Source organism: Polistes canadensis, unplaced genomic scaffold (genome assembly GCF_001313835.1).
Source record: "Polistes canadensis isolate GaletaPanama2010 unplaced genomic scaffold, ASM131383v1 scaffold_67, whole genome shotgun sequence".
NCBI classification, from domain to species: Eukaryota; Metazoa; Arthropoda; class Insecta; order Hymenoptera; family Vespidae; genus Polistes; species Polistes canadensis.
In genome coordinates, this window is record NW_014569614.1 from 38,169 (window position 1) to 63,168 (window position 25,000).

At 29.5% G+C, this 25,000-nt stretch overlaps 6 protein-coding genes and 1 long non-coding RNA gene across 11 annotated transcripts; 4 read left to right on the forward strand and 3 right to left on the reverse strand.

Moving 5' to 3' along the window:
- Positions 1–283: 283 nt before the first annotated feature.
- LOC106786194 (14 kDa phosphohistidine phosphatase-like) lies at positions 284–836 on the reverse strand (the record flags this gene model as incomplete). Its single annotated transcript, XM_014747326.1, is given in 2 exon segments — positions 284–457; positions 686–836. Coding segments are annotated over 2 exon segments (250 nt in total), but the record flags the coding sequence as incomplete, so codon positions are not given.
- On the forward strand, positions 801–2,497 carry LOC106786193 (probable tRNA pseudouridine synthase 2). Its single transcript, XM_014747325.1, has 4 exons — positions 801–1,264; positions 1,340–1,748; positions 1,964–2,100; positions 2,200–2,497. The coding sequence occupies exons 1-4, from the start codon at positions 1,120–1,122 to the stop codon at positions 2,457–2,459; spliced, it is 951 nt and encodes a 316-aa protein (XP_014602811.1). The 5' UTR covers positions 801–1,119; the 3' UTR covers positions 2,460–2,497.
- Positions 2,498–2,668: 171 nt separating this feature from the next.
- LOC106786192 (ribonuclease 3) lies at positions 2,669–8,026 on the reverse strand. Its single transcript, XM_014747324.1, has 11 exons — positions 7,994–8,026; positions 6,749–7,714; positions 6,434–6,677; positions 6,171–6,362; positions 5,714–6,071; positions 5,188–5,605; positions 4,146–5,097; positions 3,857–4,066; positions 3,459–3,781; positions 3,241–3,386; positions 2,669–3,159 (listed from the first exon to the last, which is right to left on the reverse strand). The coding sequence occupies exons 2-11, from the start codon at positions 7,693–7,695 to the stop codon at positions 2,999–3,001; spliced, it is 3,951 nt and encodes a 1,316-aa protein (XP_014602810.1). The 5' UTR covers positions 7,696–7,714; positions 7,994–8,026; the 3' UTR covers positions 2,669–2,998.
- A 1,234-nt stretch (positions 8,027–9,260) lies between these two features.
- LOC106786204 (ras-related protein Rab-9A) lies at positions 9,261–12,767 on the forward strand. 3 transcript variants are annotated; one of them, XM_014747343.1, is made up of 4 exons: positions 9,261–10,503; positions 10,563–10,823; positions 10,897–11,106; positions 11,364–12,767. In XM_014747343.1, the coding sequence occupies exons 1-2, from the start codon at positions 10,069–10,071 to the stop codon at positions 10,821–10,823; spliced, it is 696 nt and encodes a 231-aa protein (XP_014602829.1). In that variant the 5' UTR covers positions 9,261–10,068; the 3' UTR covers positions 10,897–11,106; positions 11,364–12,767. The 3 variants fall into 3 exon arrangements, with proteins under 3 accessions (XP_014602829.1, XP_014602828.1, XP_014602827.1); XM_014747342.1 differs by having other exon boundaries at positions 9,262–10,503; positions 10,563–10,819; positions 10,897–11,250; XM_014747341.1 differs by having other exon boundaries at positions 9,262–10,503; positions 10,563–10,819.
- A 720-nt stretch (positions 12,768–13,487) lies between these two features.
- LOC106786201 (high affinity copper uptake protein 1) lies at positions 13,488–20,278 on the reverse strand. Of its 3 annotated transcripts, none has more exons than XM_014747339.1 (5): positions 19,998–20,278; positions 15,103–15,327; positions 14,784–15,016; positions 14,636–14,665; positions 13,488–14,114 (listed from the first exon to the last, which is right to left on the reverse strand). In XM_014747339.1, the coding sequence occupies exons 2-5, from the start codon at positions 15,178–15,180 to the stop codon at positions 13,913–13,915; spliced, it is 543 nt and encodes a 180-aa protein (XP_014602825.1). In that variant the 5' UTR covers positions 15,181–15,327; positions 19,998–20,278; the 3' UTR covers positions 13,488–13,912. The 3 variants fall into 3 exon arrangements, with proteins under 3 accessions (XP_014602825.1, XP_014602823.1, XP_014602824.1); XM_014747337.1 differs by having other exon boundaries at positions 15,095–15,327; XM_014747338.1 differs by lacking the exon at positions 14,636–14,665 and having other exon boundaries at positions 15,095–15,327.
- On the forward strand, positions 17,299–20,314 carry LOC106786202. Its single transcript, XR_001381624.1, has 3 exons — positions 17,299–17,436; positions 18,283–18,480; positions 20,095–20,314. It is a non-coding gene; the product is annotated as an uncharacterized LOC106786202 (long non-coding RNA).
- A 367-nt stretch (positions 20,315–20,681) lies between these two features.
- Positions 20,682–22,122, forward strand: LOC106786174 (anaphase-promoting complex subunit 15). The gene is made up of 3 exons (XM_014747284.1): positions 20,682–20,984; positions 21,058–21,117; positions 21,681–22,122. Exons 1-3 carry the CDS (start codon positions 20,859–20,861, stop codon positions 21,909–21,911), a joined length of 417 nt encoding a protein of 138 aa, XP_014602770.1. The 5' UTR covers positions 20,682–20,858; the 3' UTR covers positions 21,912–22,122.
- Positions 22,123–25,000: the final 2,878 nt, after the last annotated feature.

Here is a 25,000-nt window from a genome sequence, read left to right on the forward strand (position 1 = left end):
ATACAAATGTATAATTTGCTGTGTAACTATGGTTTTTATTTTCATCCATGAAATAAATAAGAAGTATACGTCGCGAACAGAAGTATAAACAAAGTAAGTAATAAATAAATAAACTTAAGATCATATATGAATGATTCTACGATACATAAAATCCCCCATATATATATATTATGACCGTTATCAAAACCACATTGTAATATTTAATTATCATTTATGACGTTAACATTTTATTATGTTGATGGATGAATATGCAATTAGCAAATACAGTAGTGAAATTACTTACCGTGCCATGCTGCACTGATATAACCTCTAACAATTGTTTTGCTGTCATTGGCGCTTTTATCAACAAGCTTCAATAACATATATTTAAATATTCCTGTATCGATATCTACGTCAGGAAACTCTTTAAGATATTTAGACATCTTTGTGGCAAACCACCGACTATTAATAGGAACACCTAAGAAAAAGAAAAAAGAAAAATAACGAATTAAGCAAGATTATTTGAATTACATTTATTTCTGTATATCAACTTGTCTAAACTTTTCAAACCTCGTCAAAAAGTGTAGAACAAAAAGTTTAAAGTATTTTTTAATATATAAATTAAAAATTATTATATTTTGAAAATAAAATTTCAACATACTTAATTGATTTGAAGGCCGGTTAACCAAAAGGTGCACTTACTAACCTTGATTAGAAATTATGTACGCGCGTAGTATACCGAGGCGGTATACTAGCGCCTTTCCTCCATATACGGGAACCATTCGAATCAAGATTTTTATATATCGAGATATTTATATATCGAGATATTTATATATTCGAGAGATATCAGTCTTATATATGGCGTTCAAAAGTGTATTCGTTATTAATAATAATAAATGTTATATTTTTTTGTCGGCAAATTCGAAAAGTATATATAAATTCTCTGGATAATCTTTGCCTACCGTCCTGATTCCCCACTTCGAAACTAGCGACATCAGGTATTAAATTTAGGTATTAAAGAGAATCATAATCTTAAATTTATAAACATTTATTTGGTTATTATTGCAAGAATAATTAACACACGTTAATTATTAAAAAGATATTTATAATAGAACATAATTAATATTACGATTTAAAATAATGTCTATGAGACCTATCACACAGCAATTAGCATGCAAAGCAAGCATAGGTTATAATTTATTGAATGGTATATTTGTTATATATAAACCAGCATTAATACATTTTTTAAATGTACGAGAAACTATATTACAAAATATATGTAAAGGTAAATATAATATTAATTACAAATCTAACTCCAATTATTTCATTTATTTACGAAAAATAATACTTTTTTTTATAGACTTAAATGAAATGAATGTTAGACCGCCTACTGATTACGTTGTGATCGAAGGAAATACAAATGAAAATATGAATGTTACTGTTCGTCCTAATTATGCAGACCATCCATTAGTTGTAGGACCACGTTATCAAGAAAGAGATATTACATTTTCTACAGCTAATCTTTTAAAGCCAGATAGTTGTGGTGTTTTAATATGCGGTATCAACAGTGGTAATTCGTTGATTCACAAAATTAGAGAATCAAAACCAGCACGGTTTTACAGACTCAAAGGTATCTTAGGACAGGCAACTGTTAATCAATTTAAAACTGGTAAAATAGTTGAAAAATCTACGTACGAGCATGTAAAAAGATTTCACATTGATAAAATATGTGCCTCGATGCAATCTTCTCATCAAAAGAAAATGTTCGAGTAAGTAGTCATTTGTATATTTATATATAATTAATACATTAATAACTTCTCCTCATTGCAAAAACTAGTTCTCATTTGATCACTAAAGTTAAACAACGATGGACATAGTATTCGGATAGATGACCATCGTGGAATACCATGTACTGTTGACTCTAAAGAGAAATGTCGGGGATGTGAACAATATAATTAATATATGATTTGAATAAATATTTCAGATTATGTGGAGTCGATATCCAAAGTCAAGAAGCATATGAATTAGCGGTACAAGGTTTGATTAGGCCAGCTGATTCTAGAATTCCTGTATTATATGAAATAAAATGTGTAGATTTCCAACCTCCAGAATTTACGCTTGGTAAGATTAAATTATTAAATTATAATAATTAAACAAACTCTTATATCGCATGCATATTATTAATCAAATAAGATTTAATTACATATATATTATTTTTAGAAATTGTTTGTATCAATGAGTACGAACAATATTTAAAAACGTTAATTCACGAGCTGGGTATGGAAGTTCGCTCTACAGCTACTTGTACGCAAATACAATGTTTCAAATATGGATTATTTGATCTACAACATGCACTATTATCTAAAAAGTGGGATATGTATTCTATTTTAGATAATATGAGACTGTGCAGAAAAATATTAAAAGAAAATGATTATTTGATAGAACAAACTAGTCCCACTTTGGTAGAGAATAATAAATAAATTTTGTTTAAATAAATACATATTTCATATATGTTCTATATATAGCTGTTTGTGTGTCAATAGTCTTACCTCATTGAAAAAACTAGTTTTCATTCGATCACAAAAGTTAAACGACATAAGCATAGTTAGTACTTGGATTAATCACAACTTTGCAATACCGTATGGTGTTGACTTCAGAGAGTAGCATCAGTGTTGTGAAATGATGTTAAAGTTCCTCAAAACTCGTAAAAGATAGAGTAATAACAACAATATATTTTATATATAATAAACATCATCGATTATATTTTTTAATACTTAATATGCATACAATTCTTCTATAAGAAAATCAAAATTTGCATACCTTTTATTTACTTTTCTTATTCGAAGATCCCCATAAACGTAGAATATTTGTAATTATTTTCAATAATTGTTAGCTCGATTCAAATATTTCATGAAATGATAAGAATTTTGTAGATTCTTTTTTAATGTTTTATAAAAACATGATCATAACACGATAAAATTTTCTTTTTCGATCAAAGCGAATGAACATATCACAGATCTTATGTTTTACTTTTTCTGCGATGTTGGCTGGAATCTGAATCGTCTGATCTATCACTAAATCTTGTAAATTTATCTTTCATTTTGTGTTTATTTGGCCATTGTTGCATCTTCATACTTTTTGCTATGACTCTCTTTTGATGATCTAACTGTGGAAACAGATCTAAAAACGAAAAGAAAAATTTGACGTATCCTAATAATTTATACGGATATAGATAAATATTCAGAGTAACATTTCGAATACCTTGACTTTTCTCAAGAGCTTCTTTGGCAGAATTCATTTCTGCTTCTTGAATACTATGTCCTGATGCCTTGGCTAATCTTTTTCCTTGGAAATATACAGCAACTGTATAAACTCTTGTATTTGTTGGTCCCTTGCATTCAATTACTCTGTAAAAATTTTAATATAATTAATAGAAGAAAAAATTAGAGTTTAAGTCCTTTGTATTAATTTGTACTTACTTGTATACTGGTATATCTGGCTCGCCACCGTCCATCGTTCTCAAAGTTAAACAACATTGTTGTAATTTGCTCTTAGGATCATTCCAATCTTGATTCATAATAAAATCTTGTAGTCGTGGGAAGAAGCAGACATCACAGAAAACATGACAATATTCTAAACCTTTGTCAACGTACAAGGCCCCTAAGAAAGCTTCTAATAAATCTGCTCGATCTTTAGTTTTCAACTCTGCTTTTGGATTTCCGTAAAGAGCATATTTAGTCATTCCTAAATCATCACACACAACTGCTTGCGTTTTGTTATTTACAAGTGAACTTCTTAGTAACTATTAAAAATAATTTTCTAAATAATTAATGAGTCGCTGAATAAGTTTAAATAGATAAATGTATAAAATACTTACAGATAAATGTCCTTCATGATGTTCGGGAAAAAATTTATACAAGTATTCTGAAACTATAAGTTGAAGGACTGTATCTCCTAAAAATTCTAAACGTTGATTTGAACCAAGCGTTAAATTAGTATATCCGATACTACGATCAGTAAATGCTCTTGCTAAAAGGCGAATATGACTGAATTCTATACCAATGGATTCTTCAAACTTTGTTAGTTTCTAATAACATAAATAATTCTTATTAATAATTAGTACATAATACACAATTGTTTTATATACATTTATTATTTTATTATACCTGTAGTAATTCAAAGCTTGGAATCCATTGTCTATCACCTGTCGGTTCTTGCTCCTGTAAAGGATGTTTAGGATAATTAACCCAAATTTTGGCAAGATCTTCCTCATCTTTAAAGAGAGTTTCACCAAAAATTCTATCCGCTACTTCTATTCCTCCATCAAGGAATAATGAACCCATAAGTGCTTCAAAACAGTTCGCCATTGCATGTCTTAATTCTAAATCATGGCATAAATCGCTTCCATGCGCGTAAAGCATATATTCCTCTAAATTAAGTTTTTTTGCCAAAACAGCAAGGTGCTGATTCTGTACAATTGCTGCTCTGTACGTAGCTAATCCACCTTCCTCTAAATCAGGAAACATGTGAAAAAGATGAATGGATGTGAGAAATTCGACGACTGCATCTCCAAGAAATTCTAATCTTTCGTTATGAGCTATGGAAGATTCTGTTTCTCGCCTAGCTCCAAATCTTGACATTATGTTAATTAACGTATTTATACCCCGTTTACGTGTATTCATGTAATGTATTCGACGATCACCATATTCTGGCTGTCTTATTCCACAATTAGTTAATGAATTTCTAGCGTGATCTGGATTTGTGCCAAAGTTTTCTCGATAACTGGGATGCGTTAATGCAAGTTGAAGAAGGTATCTGTTGTTAAATTCATAACCCAATGTACGTTCTAGATTATCCAAAGATTTATGAAATCTTAAGTGACATACAAGTACGGGTATTAACATTGCGTGTTGTACTATATCACACATAATGCCTGTTCTATAAAATCCTTCTGAGCTTACATCGACTGTAACATTACGTTTCATTTTACTCTGCGTTCTCAATTCTTGCAATTTATTTTCTTTTGCTTCGAGTTTTCTCTTATCCTCGAAAGATGGTTTAGGCATATTAACTAACAAATGACGAAATTTGACGTAATCTCTCCATGCTTTTTGATAACTAAAATAGAGAAATAAATAGTAGACGAATAATAAAAAGAGATGTTAATAAAATGATTAGAAAAATAATTCATCAAGTAAATAAACTTACTCTGCATTTCCAGCATAACTAAGCTGCGGCGGTCTTATACCAAAATGTACAATTTCAGGATAAGCAATAACTCCTGGTGGTTGATCAACTTGATTTCTATCCAGTTGATCAACGCGAACGCTACAAGGTTTCTTTCCAGGATACGTTACAACCATCCCTTTAACTTCATCAGCAAAATTTTGCCACTTATATTGTGGCATTTCAATTAATCTAGGTAGATCTTCTGGTTCTATTAAAAGAGTACTACTTTTTATTAAATAGTTTAAAACCTCATTCATTGATAAAATTTCTTGTCCGTTATCTGCTAAGTCACGTACAAATCTTGGCATAAAGTGAAATTGTCCACAACCAGATTTATCTTGGGCAGCTTGTAAATCGAAATCTACAAGTTCTAATATTTCTCTGAATAAATATGTTTCTAAAAAAAAAATAAAATAAAAATAAAATAAAAATAAAAGATGTACATTATGACAATAATATTAAATGAATCTTTGTAATTACAGATATTACGATACAATATACTTACGAAAATAATCTAACTCTTGTATAGTAAAGTTTTCGGGCAGCTTTTCATCTATATAAAGAATTGTGTATTCTATGTTAAATCTTATTACTTTGCACGTTGGCAATTTAACAAGAGGAAAGTGTGATAACATAGAAAATCCTTCAAATATAAATTCATGCTCGTCGTGCTTGATAATTGTTGGCGTTTTGGTAAGAAAATTAGTCGGAGGACTGATTGTTATTCTATAGTGATACAATTTATCAGCATTATTTGAATTAATATTGCATTTATTTATTGCACCTTCGCCCGCATAAATTCCGTGTCTTATACCAGATCTTCGTGATTTGGCACTGCACCTACACAATGGTCCATCATTCATCTATATAACAATGCAAAGTTTTTCGTATAAATAGAAATGATAACAATGATAAAAAAACCATTATTTTAATTTTCATTGATACTATTCATTAAACGTTACCTCTCCAGGATCATTAAACCACATTTCAGGATGTAATCTTTGAGGATGTTGTTTCTTGGTCATTAATTCTTCCATTGTTCTGTCATCCTCATCCATAGAACTATCACTGTCCGATGATGAACTGCTACAAGCTTCTGATTTATGCTTGCACAAACGAGCTTTAGTTTTTCTTGGTGGTGGCTCATATGGAGGCTTCAAAAATAATAATATAAGTTAAAGATGATTTATCTTGATTACATTTAATAATAATCTATTTAACATACTTGTAGTGCTCGTGCCACAGCTGCTCTTTCTATAAGTATATCTTTAAACAGATCGCATAAATCACGCAACTTCTGCGTACCTATCATTATCTTCGGATTAATTTCATCTCTCGTATAATACAAGTCAGCTGGTGCAGTACGGGTCCAAATTTTACGTTCGTTTTCCATTATACCTTCTGGACCCATCGCCGACAATTCATCCATTTTTCTTTCCATATCTTTGCTGGTCGCGCAGTAATTCCGCCTATTTAAATAAACTTATATATACATTTATTCTTTCTCATATTTATATAGATTTGATTACTATTTACTTACCTATATTTTTCTAGTAATAACTCTCGTTCAGTTGGACATTTTGATTTTAACATCGAACTACTACTATTTGGACTAATTGTTTTTGAGGATCGATACTCCGGAGATCTTGATCTTCTTCTGCTTCTACTACTTGCATAAGATCTTTCAGAGGACGATACATGACTGCCATATCTTTTGTATGAACACCTTCGTTTTGAATCTCCATTATCATGCGAATAATCTCTTGAACTCGATCTATCTCGTTTATATTTATACTTGTCTCTTTGATCATCATATCTTGATCTGCGCGGTGATCTACTAGATCTAGATCTATTTTCAGGACTTTTAGAACGTTTTCTGCTACTCGTATGACTTCGAGATGATTCCATATTGTTGTATCTCCATTCGGACGGTTTGTTCTTTTGTGAACTTTCCAAAATCATTTGATTATCCTTTTGCAATCTATTAACTTCGGACCAAGACGTAGTAGGATTATTTTGCATTGTTGACCAACTTGACGAGCTATTACTATTCCATTCATTGTTAAAATTATCGGGATATACATTTCTTGAATTCCAATTGGAATTAAAATTCTCTGTAGTAAAGCTTTCTGATTGAGAAAACGAAGAAGACTGATAATAAGTTTTATTACATTGCATCGTTGTTTGATTTGAATACGAATCATCTGTATACGTGGCACCAGTATTATCTTGATATGTTGGAGGAACAGTATGAAATGACATAAATTGATTAGCTGACTTATCCTCTGGTATCGCAGCAGGAACTGGCATATTATAAGACGGCGGAGGTTGATTAAAATTAGTTGGTGGAAAATTGGGTGGTGGTTGACTAAAATTTGGCGGAGGAAAAGTTGATGGTGGTATAGAATAATATCCAGCATTTTGCATTTGCGTTACACCAGAATTCCAAAAATATTGTTGCCCGGTATTTGGTGGAAGATTTGCCATTTTTCCAAATAAAATTTACCTACAAGTTTATAAAATATCTTTTATAAAAGTCAAGATCAATGATATAAAAATATAATTACTATTACTTCATTAAAATAGTAGTGTATTTTTATATCAAAATAAATTACATAATTGCATTATTTATATCAAATATTATTAAAGAGAGTTGCATGTAAACAACTTTATATCAAATTAGGTTATGCAATCTCACTATGTATAAAAATGAGAAATATTTATATAAATATCTTTATTTTTATCTTTGGACACTATTATTTTTATAATTTTCTATTTTTTTTACCTTTTATGTGTGTGTATGTATATATATATATATATATATAAAACACCGAAAATACAGAAAATATATTAATCAAAAGAATAATTAACGAACTACTTGCATAGTTCTATTTTTTGTTCACCATTCATTTAATCATTACTTTCACTGGATTCAATAAAGTATACAAAAACAATATTTTTTTAAAAATATATACGTTAATTCTGTATGAAAAGCAATTATTTAAAATATTCATAACGTTATATACCCAAAAAGTATGAACAATGTTACCAACTTATTCTTACAATCTGTCAACCAATTTACGTGGGTGGGTTGAAAAGTTTTGAGCTTAACATAGAAACCAATTTTTATTCGGTTAAAAATTCAATTTTATTTAAAAGAAAACAAAAATAAAAAGTTTATTTGTTTGTCGCGGCTCAAAACTTTTCAACTCACCCTTGAAGATCTTACATTTTATTCTGGCTTAATTAATTAATTATAAAATAAAGAAACAAAACTTTCGATCGGGTTTTCATTTACATTTTTTCAATAAAAAATCACCTTGTTGAACAAAGCTTATCGAAATAAAAGAATACAAATATTTTTAAACTTTAAAAGACTTTAATTTAAATTGGATACATTTTTCATTGATTTCGATATTATTTAAATAAACAATTCTTAGGACTTGACATTTCGACAAAATTTTATAAATATTATATTTAAGTAAAAATAAAAAACAATAATATTAATTATTTGATCTTGCGTGAACTTTTATTAGAGAAAAATAAAGTAAATATTTCTATTTAAAGAAAGCAAATTATAAAATCTCAATTATTTATCATAAATATAAAAATTTGTAAGGTATGTACTGTAAATACGATGCGCATGCGCATTGACGTCAAACGCACATGTACGCTAATGCAAAATTCAAATAGCTCGCTCAATTCAATTATACACGAATACTTATGGAAAAGAGACCTAATTTATTTTTAGTATAAATTTATTTGTCTCATTGTTATCATAGTTTACAATATTAACGTTCATTATAGTAATAGTTATTTGCTAGATTTAAAGTAGTACGATATATATTACAGATTTGCACGAAAAAGTAACGAAAAGAAAAGTAAAAGGAAAGGAAAAGAAAAAACAGATTGTTCGTTACAATAAATTAACTTCATATCGCTTAGATTTAGTTTCTCATAGTTTAGATTTAAGTTTCGTAATAATTCGTCCTTCTGTAAGTTCTATAGTTACCGGTAAAAAACAGTATTTATAATTCTTAGGCAGCCATATTTGATTTAGTCATAGAGAATCCAACATGGGCGTTCCTTTTTGTCGTCTGCAAAGTGTCAAATGCTTTGCGTTATTTAAAGATGGACGGGATTAGTGATAGTATATAAAAATAATTCATTATCGGTACAAAAATTTTGAAACAAAGATCTGAATTAACGAACGTTATTTAATGAGTTTTTGTGATTAAATTATTTCTATCTTTGAGAAACGACAAATGTACATTTCTTATGTATAATAATTAATATTCGCAATAGAATATACACATACAAAAAAAGGATTCAAGCTGGTTTATATATATCAAAGGTTTCTGTGATTGAACTATTAATTATTATTAAATAAATGATCGTATTATAAAAACGTAATAAATCTATACGCATCGAAGAGAGATATATCAAATAGTTACTGTATATCGATTATTGAAAACCATCGAAAAGAAGGTTATGCTTGTCGTCAAGTGAAAAATTTTATGTGTGTGTGTGTATATATGCGTTCGTGTTACTATGCTATTTATTCACTTTTAAATGAATAACGAAAGAACAACATGCCGAATTATTAATAATATTATGTGTGTTAGAAATAAGATAATTATCATTTTAAATTATCGTGTGCCTGGATGTTCGAATTAACTAATTTCGTTTATCTAAGATATATAGAATATATATCTAGAAATCATTTCCTTTTATTGGAAATTATCTGATATGTCATAAAGGTTTGATCTGAAAAGAAGGCGCTGAATATTTTGACAAATTTGTATCAACGTCATACAAACTAATTTAAAGATAAGAAAGAGATTTAAATATATTTGTAAAATGTCTGGAAACAATGCAATGACAGTAGATACGCTCAGAAGTGGGAACATACACAATCGTAATTCGACAAGATCAACGCTTTTGAAAGTAGTAATTTTGGGTGACGGCGGAGTTGGAAAGTCTTGTCTTATGAATAGATTTGTATCCAATCATTTTGACGAACACAATTTTTATACCATTGGTGTAGAATTTTTAAACAAGGATATAGAAATCAATGGCGAATCTTATACTTTACAAATATGGGATACAGCAGGACAAGAAAGATTTAAGACTTTGAGAACTCCGTTTTATAGAGGTTCTGATATTTGTCTTTTAACTTATGCTGTTGATGATAAAACAAGTTTTAAGAATTTAGCTCTGTGGAGATCAGAGTTTCTTTATTATGCGGATGTCGAGGAAGCATCTACGTTTCCATTTATAGTTGTAGGAAATAAGGTTTGTATTGTATCAAAGAAAAAAGGATCATTTGTCTAACCATAAATGTTGTTTTCCAGGTGGATGTTTTGGAAACGGAGAAACAAGTAACCACAGAAGAAGCCAAAGCGTGGTGCGCTGAAAATGGGGATCCACCATTGGTAGAAACGTCTGCGAAGGATGCTACTAATGTAGAAGCAGCTTTTGCAGCAGCAGTTGCTGCATGGGCACGATTGGAAGCTAGATTAGAACATCCGATAGTTGAAGATACCGTCGACCTTTCCAAACAACTGTCTCCACAACGTTCCAGTTGCTGTATGCCTGTTTCCGGTGCCGAGTAGGTGAAAGATTAAAATGTTAATTATTCTTTTGTTTTTTTCAATGAAATAATGCATGAAACATTTTCCCCCAAAGATCTACATTTGTGACCAGCTAACTGAAATGGGTTCTTATGAAGATATAGACATGATAAGAAATATTTATGATACGAATCAACATTTTTGGAAGGAACACTTTAGAGTTTCTTTACAATTGGAAGGAACATAATGCGTCTCAAATTGAACTAATTCCTAAAATGGTGTTTAAACTGTATTTAGGATGTATAAGGACATTGTACCAAATAATGTAAGAGAGAGATTATTATTTTCCTTTGATTTCATCGATTGACAATCTACTTATTTAGTTTCTTAACATTCTTCCACAATAGAAAAATTCATTTTGTAGCACTTTGTTCGATATTTGAGATTCTTTTTAATTATATCTAACTAGGTAATTATACATTCTCAAAAATTATTATTTATTATTTTTTTATTTTTTTAAAATTAAATTCAATACGTTTTTAAAACACGCATTCCTTATACCTCTCGTGCTTTTTCTTCTAGGTCTAACAAAATAATTTGAAGAGAATCTTGCCCAGCCTTCAATACTCGGTTGTTAATTACGAGGCCAATGTTTCAAATAAGCTTGAAATAAGTCCATGAACAAATATTACGGTATAATATTTCTTGTATGTTATATATAACAATTTTTTAGATGTTCTCTCAAGAAAAATATTTATGTTATTAAAGTTTCTGCACAAATCTTATTAACAGGACTGTTAGTTTTAATTTGCTATTATTATAGTACGTGCTCCGTATATATTTGAGTATCTTACATACAAATTATAAAAAATTAATTAACGTGTAAGATACGTATTGCTGGAATATTGAAAAAGAAAGGGAAAAAAAAGAAACAAAGAGAAAGAACGATTAATAATATTTCAAAATGTGCTTTACACAGATCATAAGCTATTGACAGTATTTTAAGTGTTATACACATCATCAGCTTGTGATAAATATAGTAATAATACTATTAATAATAAGAATAATAATTAATGATCATTATAATAATAACGATAATAATAATGAATTGTTTTATTACGTAAAACATACAACATATATAAAGATTATAATTAAGCTTCGTAACGTAAATTTGCCTTATCATTGCAGTATAAAATTAAGAACAGTATGATAACTATATTTCTATTTATGATATATTCCTTTAAATTATCAATCTGTGTACAGAATGTCTGAGATTTTTTCAGCTAAGCTGTGTCAGCGTATTTTATCTACGAAAATTAGAACAAAATGTTAAATAAACATAGGTCATTTAAAGCTTTATTTAAAAGCTGCAAACATTTATTATGTATTTGATTTGTGTAACAGAAATACTCGAATCGTTGTAAGAGAGTATCAATGCAAATTTCTTGGTAAAAGAGTCAAGCATTTTTCAGTGTTTTCGAATGTACATTTATAATCACCTAAAACAGATTCACTATCCTACAGCAGTGTCTATTATTTTTTTATTTTCATACATAAAATATGCTAACACCATTTGGTTAGAGAAACCTCAGATATCCTGTATATATACACATAATATCTACATTTATATGTATATGTATACATATAAAATTAACATTTGTATAAGAAGTACAGAATATTTTGCGCTAACTGTTTGACAATTTTCCTACGAAAATAATAATAATAATAATAATGATAATGATAATATGCGAGATAAAAAGAAAGCTTTTTGAATGAGTGTGTACATATCTGATAAGTTCTTAAAGCAATAGAATTCTACTTTAAAGCTTTAAAAATGTGTTATGCGCTATTGCAGAAAAGTACACGAATATATTGTGTAATTGTTCTTAAGTAAAAAATTTAAAATCAATCATGTACACGACATGCATGCTGGTGCTTTTTGTATAGCTCTATGTGAAACGTATAAATTTATAATAAAATATGAAGTAATAACTTTGGTTGTCATCCAAATCCATATTACAAAAACTATATATTACTTTTTAATTTATAGAAAAAAGAAAAATGACAACTAATTTACTATTTTATTTTTATTATATTACTTACCCATCGTGATAGAATAACAAAAAATTCTTTTTTAGACGATTCAAAAGGTTTTTAAAGTAAAATTTGGAATGAACAGTTATAATGAATGTTTATTTAATTGAAAAAATATATGAAATAGATGTCTTTTATTGTAATATTCTTTTTTTTTGTAGGAAATTTTCTTCATACACTTCATACACTTTAAAAATTATATTATTATTTAATTAATTAATTAATTTAAAGTAATAACTCTTTAATCCTCACAAAACTGCATTAAAGCAGTTATTTTATACATACGTTCTCATCGATACAATACCTTATGCCCTTTTACAAATATTTTTTTTTTTTTTTTTTTTTTTATTAATGTAACAAATAGTAGTCTTTTTACAAGTTCCGTCGCTTAAACAAATCTAATAATTAAAGTAATAATAGAAATAGTCAAATGATTATTGGAAAAAGGTATGCATTGAAAAAAGTATTTTCCATACAATCCACAAGTTTCTTATTTAAATGTTTTCTTTTTTTTTAATAATATTTACAATAATATATATTATATATATATATATGTATATGTATATACATAATATATATTTTACATAAAAAGATTAAGATTCTAGCTCCTTGTTTTCTTTCTGCAAAATTATCGTATGTTTAGTCATCGCAAATATATTTCTAATTCTATTTTACAAATAAGTTCCACTTGATGTCAGCATAAAAAGCGAATATGTGCATAGCTGTATTCAATAGAATACAATTAAGTAAGATAATTGTACAATCATAGTTCATTTGTGATTCTATATATGTATATAATAGTTATAGCTGTGTAAATATTCTAGTTGAAAATCAACAATTTACTTTCAGTATTGATAAAGGATTTTTTCTTGCATAGAACCACAAACATACTATATTGTAATCGTATTACGCTTCTATTTGTTGTAAACTCTGGATATTTTCTTCTTTGTAAAAAGAATTACCATACACGCAACATAATAATATATACATAACGGAGCAATAGAAATAATAACGGATTATGCCACTATATTTAATTACTAATGACAATGTTCTGTAACATCCACAATTACGGATTTCTTCCATCCAAAAAGAAAGTAACCGATGGTAGCACCAAGAACTACGGCGAAACAGAGCCAGGTGTTGAATGTCATGAAGATCAGCATTAAAAAGTATGAAAGGATGACTTGTATAATATGCAGGAACGTTTGGAAACAATGCATCCATGACAGCATTGTGGGCCTGTGCAACATATACATTTAAAATAGTATTTAAAATATTTATTAATGAATAATATACATCGATAAACCCATTGAAGCTCTTGCAAAAAAAAAAATAAACAGAAATCAAAGTCTTATATGTAACTTATTGAATAATAAATCTTCAATCGTGTTTTATATGAAATAGAAATGAATTCTATGTTGAAGAATAGTCATGCTGAAAATATGTTGTAACAATAACAATGAGAAAAAACAATTTATAAAAGAGAATAGTATTCGACTACATTGTCACACAAGATTTTCTCAACGATGATTGACAACATTTATCAAGACATTGACCGTGCATAAATTGTTAATGAAGAAGGTGGTATTGTCACAAAAGAAGGGTATTACTATTTAAAGAGAAGGAAAGAGAAAGAAAGAGAGAGAAAGAGCCCATCGTAATGCGATTTATTGGCTATAGTACTAAAGACATCACACGAGAGAAACTGTAACTAAATAAAAAATCAAAATTTAGCAGGCCGTCAAAATATATTTACTTACGGCCGTTTATGGATTACCTCACCGACCATACTAGAAAGGGCAAAATGGATAAAAGCTAATTAAATAAATATTGTTCGTCGTATAATAATACGTAACATATAACATAATCTACATTTATATTACAAATACATAGAAATTGGGAACTCACTGGACGACTCTGTTATCTTCAGCGACAACATTCTTCTCTTGAGGCACAGTAACGCTTCTATATTGTAAGGAACTATAAGTTTTCCAGAAAAGATATTCCCGGTAATACTTTAAACCTTCGTAAAGTGTAGCCATAATCATTATACCAATCATGGATCCAACTAAACCACCGACTGATGTTATTTTCCAAGATTCAAAAAGTATGGTCTCGCAATAGCCGCCATGGAAAACCATCTGAACACAAAAATTGAATTTTCTTTGTGAAAAAGGAAAAAGAATATTTCTCATTAGCGATTAGTGATAAATACGTACCGACATACCATGCATTCCCATACTATTGCTACCATCAGTAGTAGCTGCTGAGTGTTGCATGTGACCACTATGGTCCATATCAGCATGATTCATATTTGCATGATCCATACTACTATGGTCCATACTTGTATGATCCATACTTGCATGATCCATACTCCCATGATCCATACTCCCATGAGACATATGAGCTGTGTGCGAGGAATTCATCTTTAATTCTTTTAATCGTCAAATATCTATAAAAAGAAAGAAATAAGGAAAAAATTAATTTGATTATAATTTATTTTACTTATTTTTGAAATTATTCCTCGGTTAAACCACTCCCCCGTTGTAAATGACAATAAGTAACGGTTTATAAGACCATCAAAATAGTTTCTAACGTTTATAATAGCTCTACCTACAAGCAAGAAATATAAAAAGAAGGAAAACAGCAACAACAGAAAAATGAAATAAGGAAAAAAAAAATCGTTTCTCTCTCAGACAACAAATAGCCAACTTGATTGTGGACTTATATTCGTAAATGGAGTTTTAAGATAGAAAGAACGGTTCATGACTCGCGTGCGATCGTGCAAGCAGAACGAACTACCACGATAAAAAACAAACTCGGCAAAAACTTTCTAAAGGAGATCTACGGATGATAGGATCGACGTCGTGTTTATTTTTTTTTCCCCCTTTTTTTTTTCTTCTTACACGGATGTAAGAGCGAACATTCCATTCTAATGCTAAAGTGAGAAAGAGATATACATATATATATATATATATATAATGAAAATGAAAGAGAAAGAAAAAAATATAGGGAAAAAGAGAGAGAGAATATTACCTTAAGTATCACTCAAAACGTGATTGCAACATTGGAGAATAAACTACGTTGAATTCGCATTAAATCTATGTAATTACAGTTGGATTTATCATCTTTTTGTTTTTTTAAATATAGATAATACAAAGTAATGTACAAGTTTTGTTTGTAATTTTTTTTTCTATTTATCATTTTTATATTTGTATTATTGCTTCTTTTATCAGCATAAGATATGGTTTTTTCGTAATTAATCTCCTCGGAGTAAAAAGAAAAAAAAAAGAAAAGAAACAAAATGAGAAAAAAGGAAAGAGAGAGAGAAGGAAATATAGAGATAAACAATTAAACTGATTTGTCAAACGAAATGCAATATTTGGAATAAATTCTAGTAAGTTTGTATAATTTTATCTTCGAATGAAAGTAGTTAGTATGAGTAGCATGATTAAAAAGAAATAATATACGTGCGGTGAAAGAGTTAAATATGAATGACGATTTATTAATATCTCATTTGAATTAAATATATTAAAATATTCGAGCTAAAATAAATAAAATTGAAAACGCGTATATGTTTTATTTCGTTTCTTTTTATCAATCCTACGATACATTGTATAAATAAGTAAACTGTTTTTAAATTCTTTTTTTTTTTGTCAATGATACCATTGTTTAATAGTTTATTGTTATCTAAGAAGATACGATAAATAAACACACGTACATATCAATGTGTATAACTTAAAAGAAGACACGTAATATTTTGAGACCTAATTATTCTGACGTTCTTTTTTTTTTTTTTAAATACGAACATTTTTGTTTAATCGTTTCTAACGAAAAAAGAACTAAAAGTGGCGTGAATTTATTTCCGACAAATTATCATTCGGAATGAATTATTACAAAACGTGCAAAAATAATTAAAAGATAAAAGAAAATGATTAACTTAAACAAAAATGACGAGTCTTAATATTATCGATATAGTTTGAAAAATGTTGAAATTTTGTTTTTCGATCTCAAACTTACTTTTATTTAGAAAATATAAAAATTAATACAAATAGAGTTTTTTAAATCGATGCCAAGTAAGATAACGCCTACTTTTGTTTTATTTTCTTTTTCCCTCTTTCTCTCACTCTGTTTTATCCATTGATTAAACGTCATACGATATATTGTTTCATACACGATCACGTTTACGTTTACAAATATAATTATCATTGACCAGCCTTTTGCGAAGTGTAAGCGTTCGATAAATTGTTTATTGAAAAAGAACAAAAGAGTTAGAAATTATTCAAACAGACTGATACTAATGCATTCAAATTTCCCGCTCCAATTTCAATTGTTAATGATTAACCAATCATCTAATCGTAATACATAAAAATTGTTCGATTTTTTTAATTGGAATAATGAAAATAAATCTTTTTAGGTTATGAATGATAAAATAAAGCGACAACAAAAGTTCTATTGTTCTATAAACGTTTTCTTGACATTAATTAAAGTTAAAAAGGAAAATCGAAGAAAGTCACCGGTGATAATTAGGTGTACATACCTCGATTCGATAACCATAAGAGTATGTATATATATATATTTCTTGAGATAATTACCAAGATAATTTATAAATGCTTTTATCATTCATTATTTTATACTTTAATTATTAAACCAATAATTATCATTTAATTGGAGTAATTCACACACAAATATTTAATATTTCCATTATAAAATGGTGTCCAATTTATGAAATATTTATTTTCTCCGTTTTATTAATTTGTTACCAATGCTAAAATACATTAATAAGTGAATTGTTTCTTTGAATTTATGTTAATTTCATAATAAATATTAAATTATTATTTCAATTACTTTTCTAGTTATATGAATAGAAACTATTAGATTTAAATATAATATTAATGATAAAACATTTATAAATTATCTAATAATGAATTGTATATTTATGTGTGAAGGATTATGATTATAAAATATTTATTTAGAATAGATTTGTTTTATCAGAGCCAATAATAGTTTCGTCCCGGAAACCACAGAAGATCGAAATCATTGATAAATGAATCGTTTGGTGGTTAACAAAAATGAAAACAGGAAAAAGTAGTCTTTATGCAAATATTGTTTTAGGTATATCAAAAAAATAAAAAATACCCATTTAAAATAAACTACTTTTCAGTGTCAAATAAACAAATAGATGATACATATTCATCTGTACTTAATGTAAATAATATTGTAATCATAATTATGGAAAGATAATTAGTATTAATATAAACGTATATTGATTTATGTGTTCTGGATAAATGATAATCGTAATATAAAGTCAAGTTCGTAAATAATTTTGGAAAAATATTCAATGAACATGCACAAATGCATACCATTTGGATAAATCAAATAATTCATATTTATATTATTTTTTTAGGAAAGAAATCTTCAAATTATTGAAGAAGAAGGAGAGTCATTAAACGTGGAAACGTAACCTCAAAAGGAGCCAAGATAGGACAGGAAGGGGAAAGTACAAGGAAGGAGGAAAAGGACTTCACCAAGGACCTTCGAAAGAACTCGATCGTAATTTGTCACGCAACAGGAATCTCTAATATTGAAATTCCAATATTCCCTCGTGAGTATAAGTATGAACGAGAACGGCAAAGGATAAAGAGAGAAAGTTGATAATAAGAACTTTCCCAAGAAAAATTTAAGATATGGATTTATTAAGAATTATTAATCGTTTTTATTAGGAATTAAAATCCATTAATGAGTTAGAGGCAGTTCATCATTAGCGATAGTATTTATATATATATATATGAATTTATTTGTTTGATATTAAATATTATAAGTAGTTGGAATTTTGGAATAGAAAAGAGATAATGAATTTTATTATTTAAACAAAGTTATATGTAAAATATTAAAGTAGGTTTTAAGAGTATCGATCAACCAGATTGAACATACATTCAACTATACACATGTATAGGTATATATATATATATATATATGCATATATAAAAGATGAACGGTCTCAGTGCACTTAGGAAATACAAATTACTGGTGGTAGGGGACGGACAATATTGGCGTCAATTGGTTCAACTACAGCAAATCGTTATAAATTAACATGAGTAGATATAGTATGTGAGGTGGGAGTTCCAAAAAATTATCCTCTTTATCGATTTGTTCGATTTCTTCTTTTACAATAAGTATCACGAATATTTTTAACGGTTCTTTTCTTTCATAAGAAATAGTTACCAAAAGAAATAAAAAGAAAGTAAAGAATTTAAGATCTAGATTTCGTTATTCTGTCAGGTGGTGTAGAAAGTGACCGCGTTTGGAGATTGAATACTTTGTAAGTTTTAAGAAATGCAGTAATAGAAGTGAGTAAAAAGAAAAAAATCTTATTTAAAAGAGGGGATAGAAGTGAAGGGTGGGCTGGTGGGGAGAGACAATAATAAAATAAAGATTTTACGATAAGTTTACCTCCTTTCAATTCAGCTTTTTTTCTCTCTCTCTTTTTATCTTTCTTATTTACGGATACGTTGTTTCGAGACGCAATAAATATTAAATAACATCGTAATCAATTATGTTTTTATTGTACACGAGGTCAATTATTATTAATTCCATTCATTTCAATCCTTTTTTTATATAATAAATACAAAAGATTCGTACGATGTTTATTTCTTTTTTAGTTCGTGATGTTCCAAGATATTTAATGTATTTATATACCTAAATATTGTGTATGCGTATGAGTACTAGAAGTACACATGAATGTACAAAAACATGTGCTCGAGGATGCAGGGAAAATGTGACAACTCCGCGATACCATATGCAATGATTTTATAAAAGAAACATTAATGAGAATTTGATTTTAGAAAAGAAATTAACGTCCAGAACGTATTACGTGACTAATACGTTTGTTAAAAAGAAGAACAGCGAGGTATCTTGTTACGAAATAAATTCAGCTTTACTGACTACTATTAGAAAGACAGAGACAGATAATTAGAGTAAGAGTAAAAGAGAAAGAGAGTGGGAGAGAGAGAGAGAGAGAAAGATAAAAATCTATCTATTTATCTATATTGATTTTTTTTAAGGTCAGAACGTATAGAAAATATATTGTACTTTTTTTTTTACTTAATCCTCGTTACTCACCGTTTTTCTTATTTTTTTGTTTCTCCCTTTTTCTTTTCCCTTTCAATTAGTGAAATCGAGAGAATATTATAGGTTATTTCTTTCGTTCGTTTTTTAGATAGCAACGGGATTTTCTTTAAACACGCGAAAAGTTACAATCACTTCGTTCGACTGTTCGGCTTCGTGTCCAACTCGGATCTGCGAACTCGTGTTTAAAAGCGACTTAACGCCCTAGCACAGGCACTCGCAGATCCCCTAACAAACTGTTAGTTGATCCATTCCTCGTCGCCATCGTTCTGATTCTGAAGGAAAAACCAGTCACAGACAGAGAGAGAGAGAATGAGAAAGCGAGAAAGAGAGAAAGAAGAGAGGGAAAGAGAACGTGCACTATGACTTCAATTGCAAGTGCAAGCACGTGACATAATATTATAATGATGTTTCGATTTGACGATAGATGGTGATAGTTTTCAAATATTTTGAACGGAATTTTGTTTGTCGACTAACAATAAGTAAACTTTTATTTATTTGCATTACAATTGAAATGAATTTATTTCATAGAAAATATCTTTTATTCGGTAATCACTTATGTTATTTTATTTGTTTACAATAATAAATATATGAAATAAGTTATATTGTATATATGTATATATCGATATAACCCTTTAGTTACCGACAGTACCGTTAGATAACGTTAGATTACAGTTTCTTCCGTTTTCTTTTTTTCCCGCAAATTAATAGTGGCGCCACGAGCGTACAACGATATATCGATTAGTTGACATTGTTTATCGTGTGATTCAATTGAAAAGTTTTGTAAAAAGTATCGGAACAGAATTTATCCTTCGTTATTTTAGTTATCTTTGGTTAAAATTAAAATCATTCGTAATGTCGATTATACCATTGTGGCCGAGTTTAAGACCAAGAGCAACGGATCCTTTATGGTTTGATGCTGACAGTCCCATTGACGAGGAATCTGAAGTAGCTGCCTTGGAAGCAGAACATCAAGCATGGGTAAATTGAGATAATTTCATTTCGTTTGTTATATTGTATAATTTTGTATTCTGAATTAATGATTTTTTTTCAGAGAGAACATGTCCGTGTTCAAGGATACGATCATATACCGATCGGGAAAACTGTCAGTGATGTAAGTTAACCTCACTTTATTTTCCCATAACATATACTTAGTTAACTTGTAAAATATCATTCTAGTTTTCTACATGCTATTTAAATATTAATATTTATTATTTCTTCTATATTTATAATTTATTTGATTAGTTTTTAATAATAATGATCATAAGTTTTATTCCAACGAATTGCAATATTATTTTAATGTTTTGTTTTGACATATTTAACCGACTGTAAAAAATGGAGGAATCTATTTTTAGTGACTTGAATATTTTATCATTGATTTTATTATTATACTATTTCGAAGTTTAGTAAAAAATCATAAGTTATATATAAAATTATTTGTAACAATATAAGTAGATAACCAGTTATCCCAAAAGTATGAACAGTTGTCATCATATAGGGGCAACTTACCGACAGTAGAAAAGATAGGAATGAAACAAAAATTGATTATATTTTTAAATTTAATCATTTACATTATATTACAAAAAGATCACAAAAACAAACAAATATGTTGTCTTGTTTATTTATTTATTTTCTTTTTTTTTCTTGATAATCATGATAATTATTTGGTACATGCAGTTTAGAGGATCAGAGGAAGAAGAAGAAGAAGAAGAAGAGGAAGAGGGTGACGGGGAGGAGGAGGAAGAGTCGGACACCCATGAAGAAGAAGAAGAAGAATTAGATGAAATAGACATGGAAGTGAGCTATCCTCATCAACCTCAAAGATCTAGTCCAACGGACACAGTGACAGATCCTGTGTCCATAAGAGTGGTCAACAGTGTCAACGCGCATACTCCTCGTTATACTTAATTAAGATATTGCATTTCCTGATTAACGCGACTGATCGGCTCTTTTAGCTTACGTCCCGTTTAATTTCTATCTAGGAAGAATAATTAACGTAATAGGAATAGAAAACGAAAAATGAACTAAAAGAAAAGGAAAGTTAACTATTTATCTTTAATCGAACTAACGCATTTAATATATCCGTTAATAAAACTTCATCTATACGGTGTGTACATAATTAAGATTAATATTATTCTATTTTGTTTATATTTTGTTTTTAAATTTATACATAAAGAATAAATATATATATATATATATATAAATTATATATTGATTAATATATAACTATATTTTATTAAACTATACAATACTATATTAAAAATATAACAATAATATATACATATATATATTATTTCTTTATATGAAAATAAATTCGTTCATTAGCAAGGATTAAAAGAAAAAGTAATTCGTGAGAACTGCGTAAATTCATTCGCGTGGTAACAACGACCTCAGAAATATCGAGTAAGCTAGTCTATGTTTCCGAGTGATCAGCATTTCGGATATGTGAATCGTGTTAGGTCAAGAACCCGTCCCGATAGAAACGTCTCATCGTTACAATGTTACCAGCATATATTTCTATACACACATACACACACATATATACATGTATATATATATATATATATATATATATATATTAACAAAATTGCATTTACATGTATATTACGAGAACGTTGATCATAATGATTCTACTTCTATCATGACACGAGAACACACGTTCATTTCCTAACATCAAATAACAACCTTGTCTCGTATATACTCTCTCTCTCTTTCTCTCTTTCTCTTTCTCTATCGTTCTCTCTTTCATTCGTACAATTGAACACATAGGATAATCAGTACTGGAACTTGACTACTCTAGTGGTTTGGTTTGACATACTCGATGAAAGAATACATCTTCGTACCGGTATCGATCTTCTCGCGAAGTGCAGCTCGCGTTCCGTTCTGCCCGATCGAAGCCAAGGGACCTACTCTCTCTCTCTCTCTCTCTCTCTCTCTCTCTCTCTCTCTCTCTTTCTTTCTTTCTCTTTCTCTCTTTCTCTCTTTCTCTTTCTTACTATCTATCTCTTTCTGTCTTTATTCTACACTCTCTTGAACGTCGTCTTCATCTTTCTCTTTGGAGAACGGGGCAAGTCGGTAACCCGCCTCGCTGGCAAAGGGCCGTGGAACCGCATCATGCTCGAGCGGGACACTCTCTGTACACTCAGTATACCCACCTATACTAGGTGTAAGTACACGCGAGAATGTATGATATAGCTATATACAGCGCCGACTCTCTCGGCGTGTAACTGAAGTAAAGCCAGGTTGGTGCCCCCGCTAGGGTGAACGAACGGGTACACTCAGGCAAAAGCGAACCCGTGTGCCTCCTCCTTCTCCTCCACCTCCTCCTCCTCCTCCTCCTACCCTTCCACCCTCCTTCTCTGGGGAGCTTCTCTCCTCTACCAACGGCCTTCTCCTCCTCCTCCTCCTCCTCCTCCTCCTCCTTTTTCTTCTTCTTCTTCTTCTTCTTCTTCTTCTTCTTCTCTTCTTCTTCTTCTTCTTCATGACTCCTTCTCAACTTGCTGATGTTCTTACCTGACGTCACTACGCTATCATCCAGCCCAAAATTATTCTTGTTATTATTAATTCTATTTTTTTTTCTTATTAGCGAGTATGAGAGATGTTGTGTGTATGTTGGGTAGTGTGCCTAGAAAGTTCGCGTTCGTGCCGATTTAGATTTTTATTCAATTCGGTAGGAACTTTCTGTGCAAGCCGATACTCGCTCATGCCATTGGAGGAAGAGGAGGAGGAGGAGGAGGAGGATTGCTTGGAAAGTTTTTGCCGATTTGTACTTTTTAATTTATACATTGGACATAGATTTTTTTTTTTCTCAAATCTTGTTAAGAACTTTTTTGACAAGTCAAGTTCCTATCGATTTATTTCTTTCGTTTAATCTTAACGTCCTATCTTGACATTTTTCTTCTTCTTTTTTTTTTCTTTTTTTTTTTTTTTTTTTATCGAGAAGATTTATTTATTATTTGAGAATTCAAATTTTGTAACGTAGCGAATATGAGTATGAGAGTAACAACGATCGACCCTGAAAGGGGACAAAACGTGGTCTCAAACGCAACGAAACGGCCGGATGGTTCGACCGTTCGACCGTTCGAACATTCGACGTTGCGTTACCTGTAATCCACGTTAAAAGGCTTAATTTGAATTATTAATGCCACGATGGAAGCCCAATCCTAACTATCCTATCGTTACTAACACAATCCACGACTTACACTTTGGGACATTAATCGATTCTTATTGTCTGTTATTGATGTATTAATTTTTTTATAAACAATAGAAAGAAAAAGAGAGAAAGAGAGAGAGAAAGAAAGAGAAATTTAATTATTGTTACCAAAATAATTGATATATTATTGTGTTAAGAATTTCTATACGTTTATTATAATTTTTATTTATGTGAACGGTTACACGTACGTGTATATGTGTGTGTATGTGCAGGCGCTTATATGGCATGCACTTTTAACCAGCATTAATAAATCTTAGGATTTGCGAATTCGAACGTTTCATAGGAATACCATTTACATTTATGAATTAATACTGGTCATACTGGACCCATAAATCTTTCCATTTGTGTAGATGGAATCGTCTGAAAATGATAATCTCAAAGTATCATAGAAATTCTATGGTTACTTCTTAACGATCTTTGGATTATTGTCAAGAAAAATGTATTAAATAAAAGAGAGAGAAAAATCATTCGATCGTATTGCTCGACAAAAATGTCGATCTTTCTTCGGTTAAACGGTTCAACTTTGATTTCCTGGCATTTATGCTTTCTATATTGATAACAAAAAATACGCACACACATACATACATACATACATACACACATGTATACATGTACCTCTCTCTTTCTTTCTTTCTTTCTTTCATTATAATACGAGAACAAATTCTAATCATTCCTTGAATCGAAAGTTATCATTGGTCTAACAGCACTTATGTTAGATGTTGTTAAGTGTATCTTCTAACGAGACATAAGCTAGACAATTTCGATATATCTTGTCATGATTCAT

Bases quoted from the DNA above. Each gene is read 5' to 3' on its own strand.
- LOC106786193 (XM_014747325.1), top strand. From the start codon at position 1,120: ATGTCTATGAGACCTATCACACAGCAATTAGCATGCAAAGCAAGCATA. The intron at 1,265-1,339 runs GTAAATATAATA...TTTTTTTTATAG, and splicing joins ATTACAAAATATATGTAAAG to ACTTAAATGAAATGAATGTT. The intron at 1,749-1,963 runs GTAAGTAGTCAT...TAAATATTTCAG, and splicing joins CATCAAAAGAAAATGTTCGA to ATTATGTGGAGTCGATATCC.
- LOC106786192 (XM_014747324.1), bottom strand. From the start codon at position 7,695: ATGGCAAATCTTCCACCAAATACCGGGCAACAATATTTTTGGAATTCT. The intron at 6,363-6,433 runs GTATGTTAAATA...TTATTTTTGAAG, and splicing joins CTGTGGCACGAGCACTACAA to CCTCCATATGAGCCACCACC. The intron at 3,387-3,458 runs GTAAGTACAAAT...AAATTTTTACAG, and splicing joins CCAGATATACCAGTATACAA to AGTAATTGAATGCAAGGGAC.
- LOC106786204 (XM_014747342.1), top strand. From the start codon at position 10,069: ATGTCTGGAAACAATGCAATGACAGTAGATACGCTCAGAAGTGGGAAC. The intron at 10,504-10,562 runs GTTTGTATTGTA...GTTGTTTTCCAG, and splicing joins TTATAGTTGTAGGAAATAAG to GTGGATGTTTTGGAAACGGA. The intron at 10,820-10,896 runs GTAGGTGAAAGA...TTTCCCCCAAAG, and splicing joins ATGCCTGTTTCCGGTGCCGA to ATCTACATTTGTGACCAGCT.
- LOC106786201 (XM_014747337.1), bottom strand. From the start codon at position 15,301: ATGAATTCCTCGCACACAGCTCATATGTCTCATGGGAGTATGGATCAT. The intron at 15,017-15,094 runs GTACGTATTTAT...TTTTGTGTTCAG, and splicing joins TGGGAATGCATGGTATGTCG to ATGGTTTTCCATGGCGGCTA. The intron at 14,666-14,783 runs GTGAGTTCCCAA...TGCCCTTTCTAG, and splicing joins GAAGATAACAGAGTCGTCCA to TATGGTCGGTGAGGTAATCC.
- LOC106786174 (XM_014747284.1), top strand. From the start codon at position 20,859: ATGTCGATTATACCATTGTGGCCGAGTTTAAGACCAAGAGCAACGGAT. The intron at 20,985-21,057 runs GTAAATTGAGAT...ATTTTTTTTCAG, and splicing joins AAGCAGAACATCAAGCATGG to AGAGAACATGTCCGTGTTCA. The intron at 21,118-21,680 runs GTAAGTTAACCT...TGGTACATGCAG, and splicing joins TCGGGAAAACTGTCAGTGAT to TTTAGAGGATCAGAGGAAGA.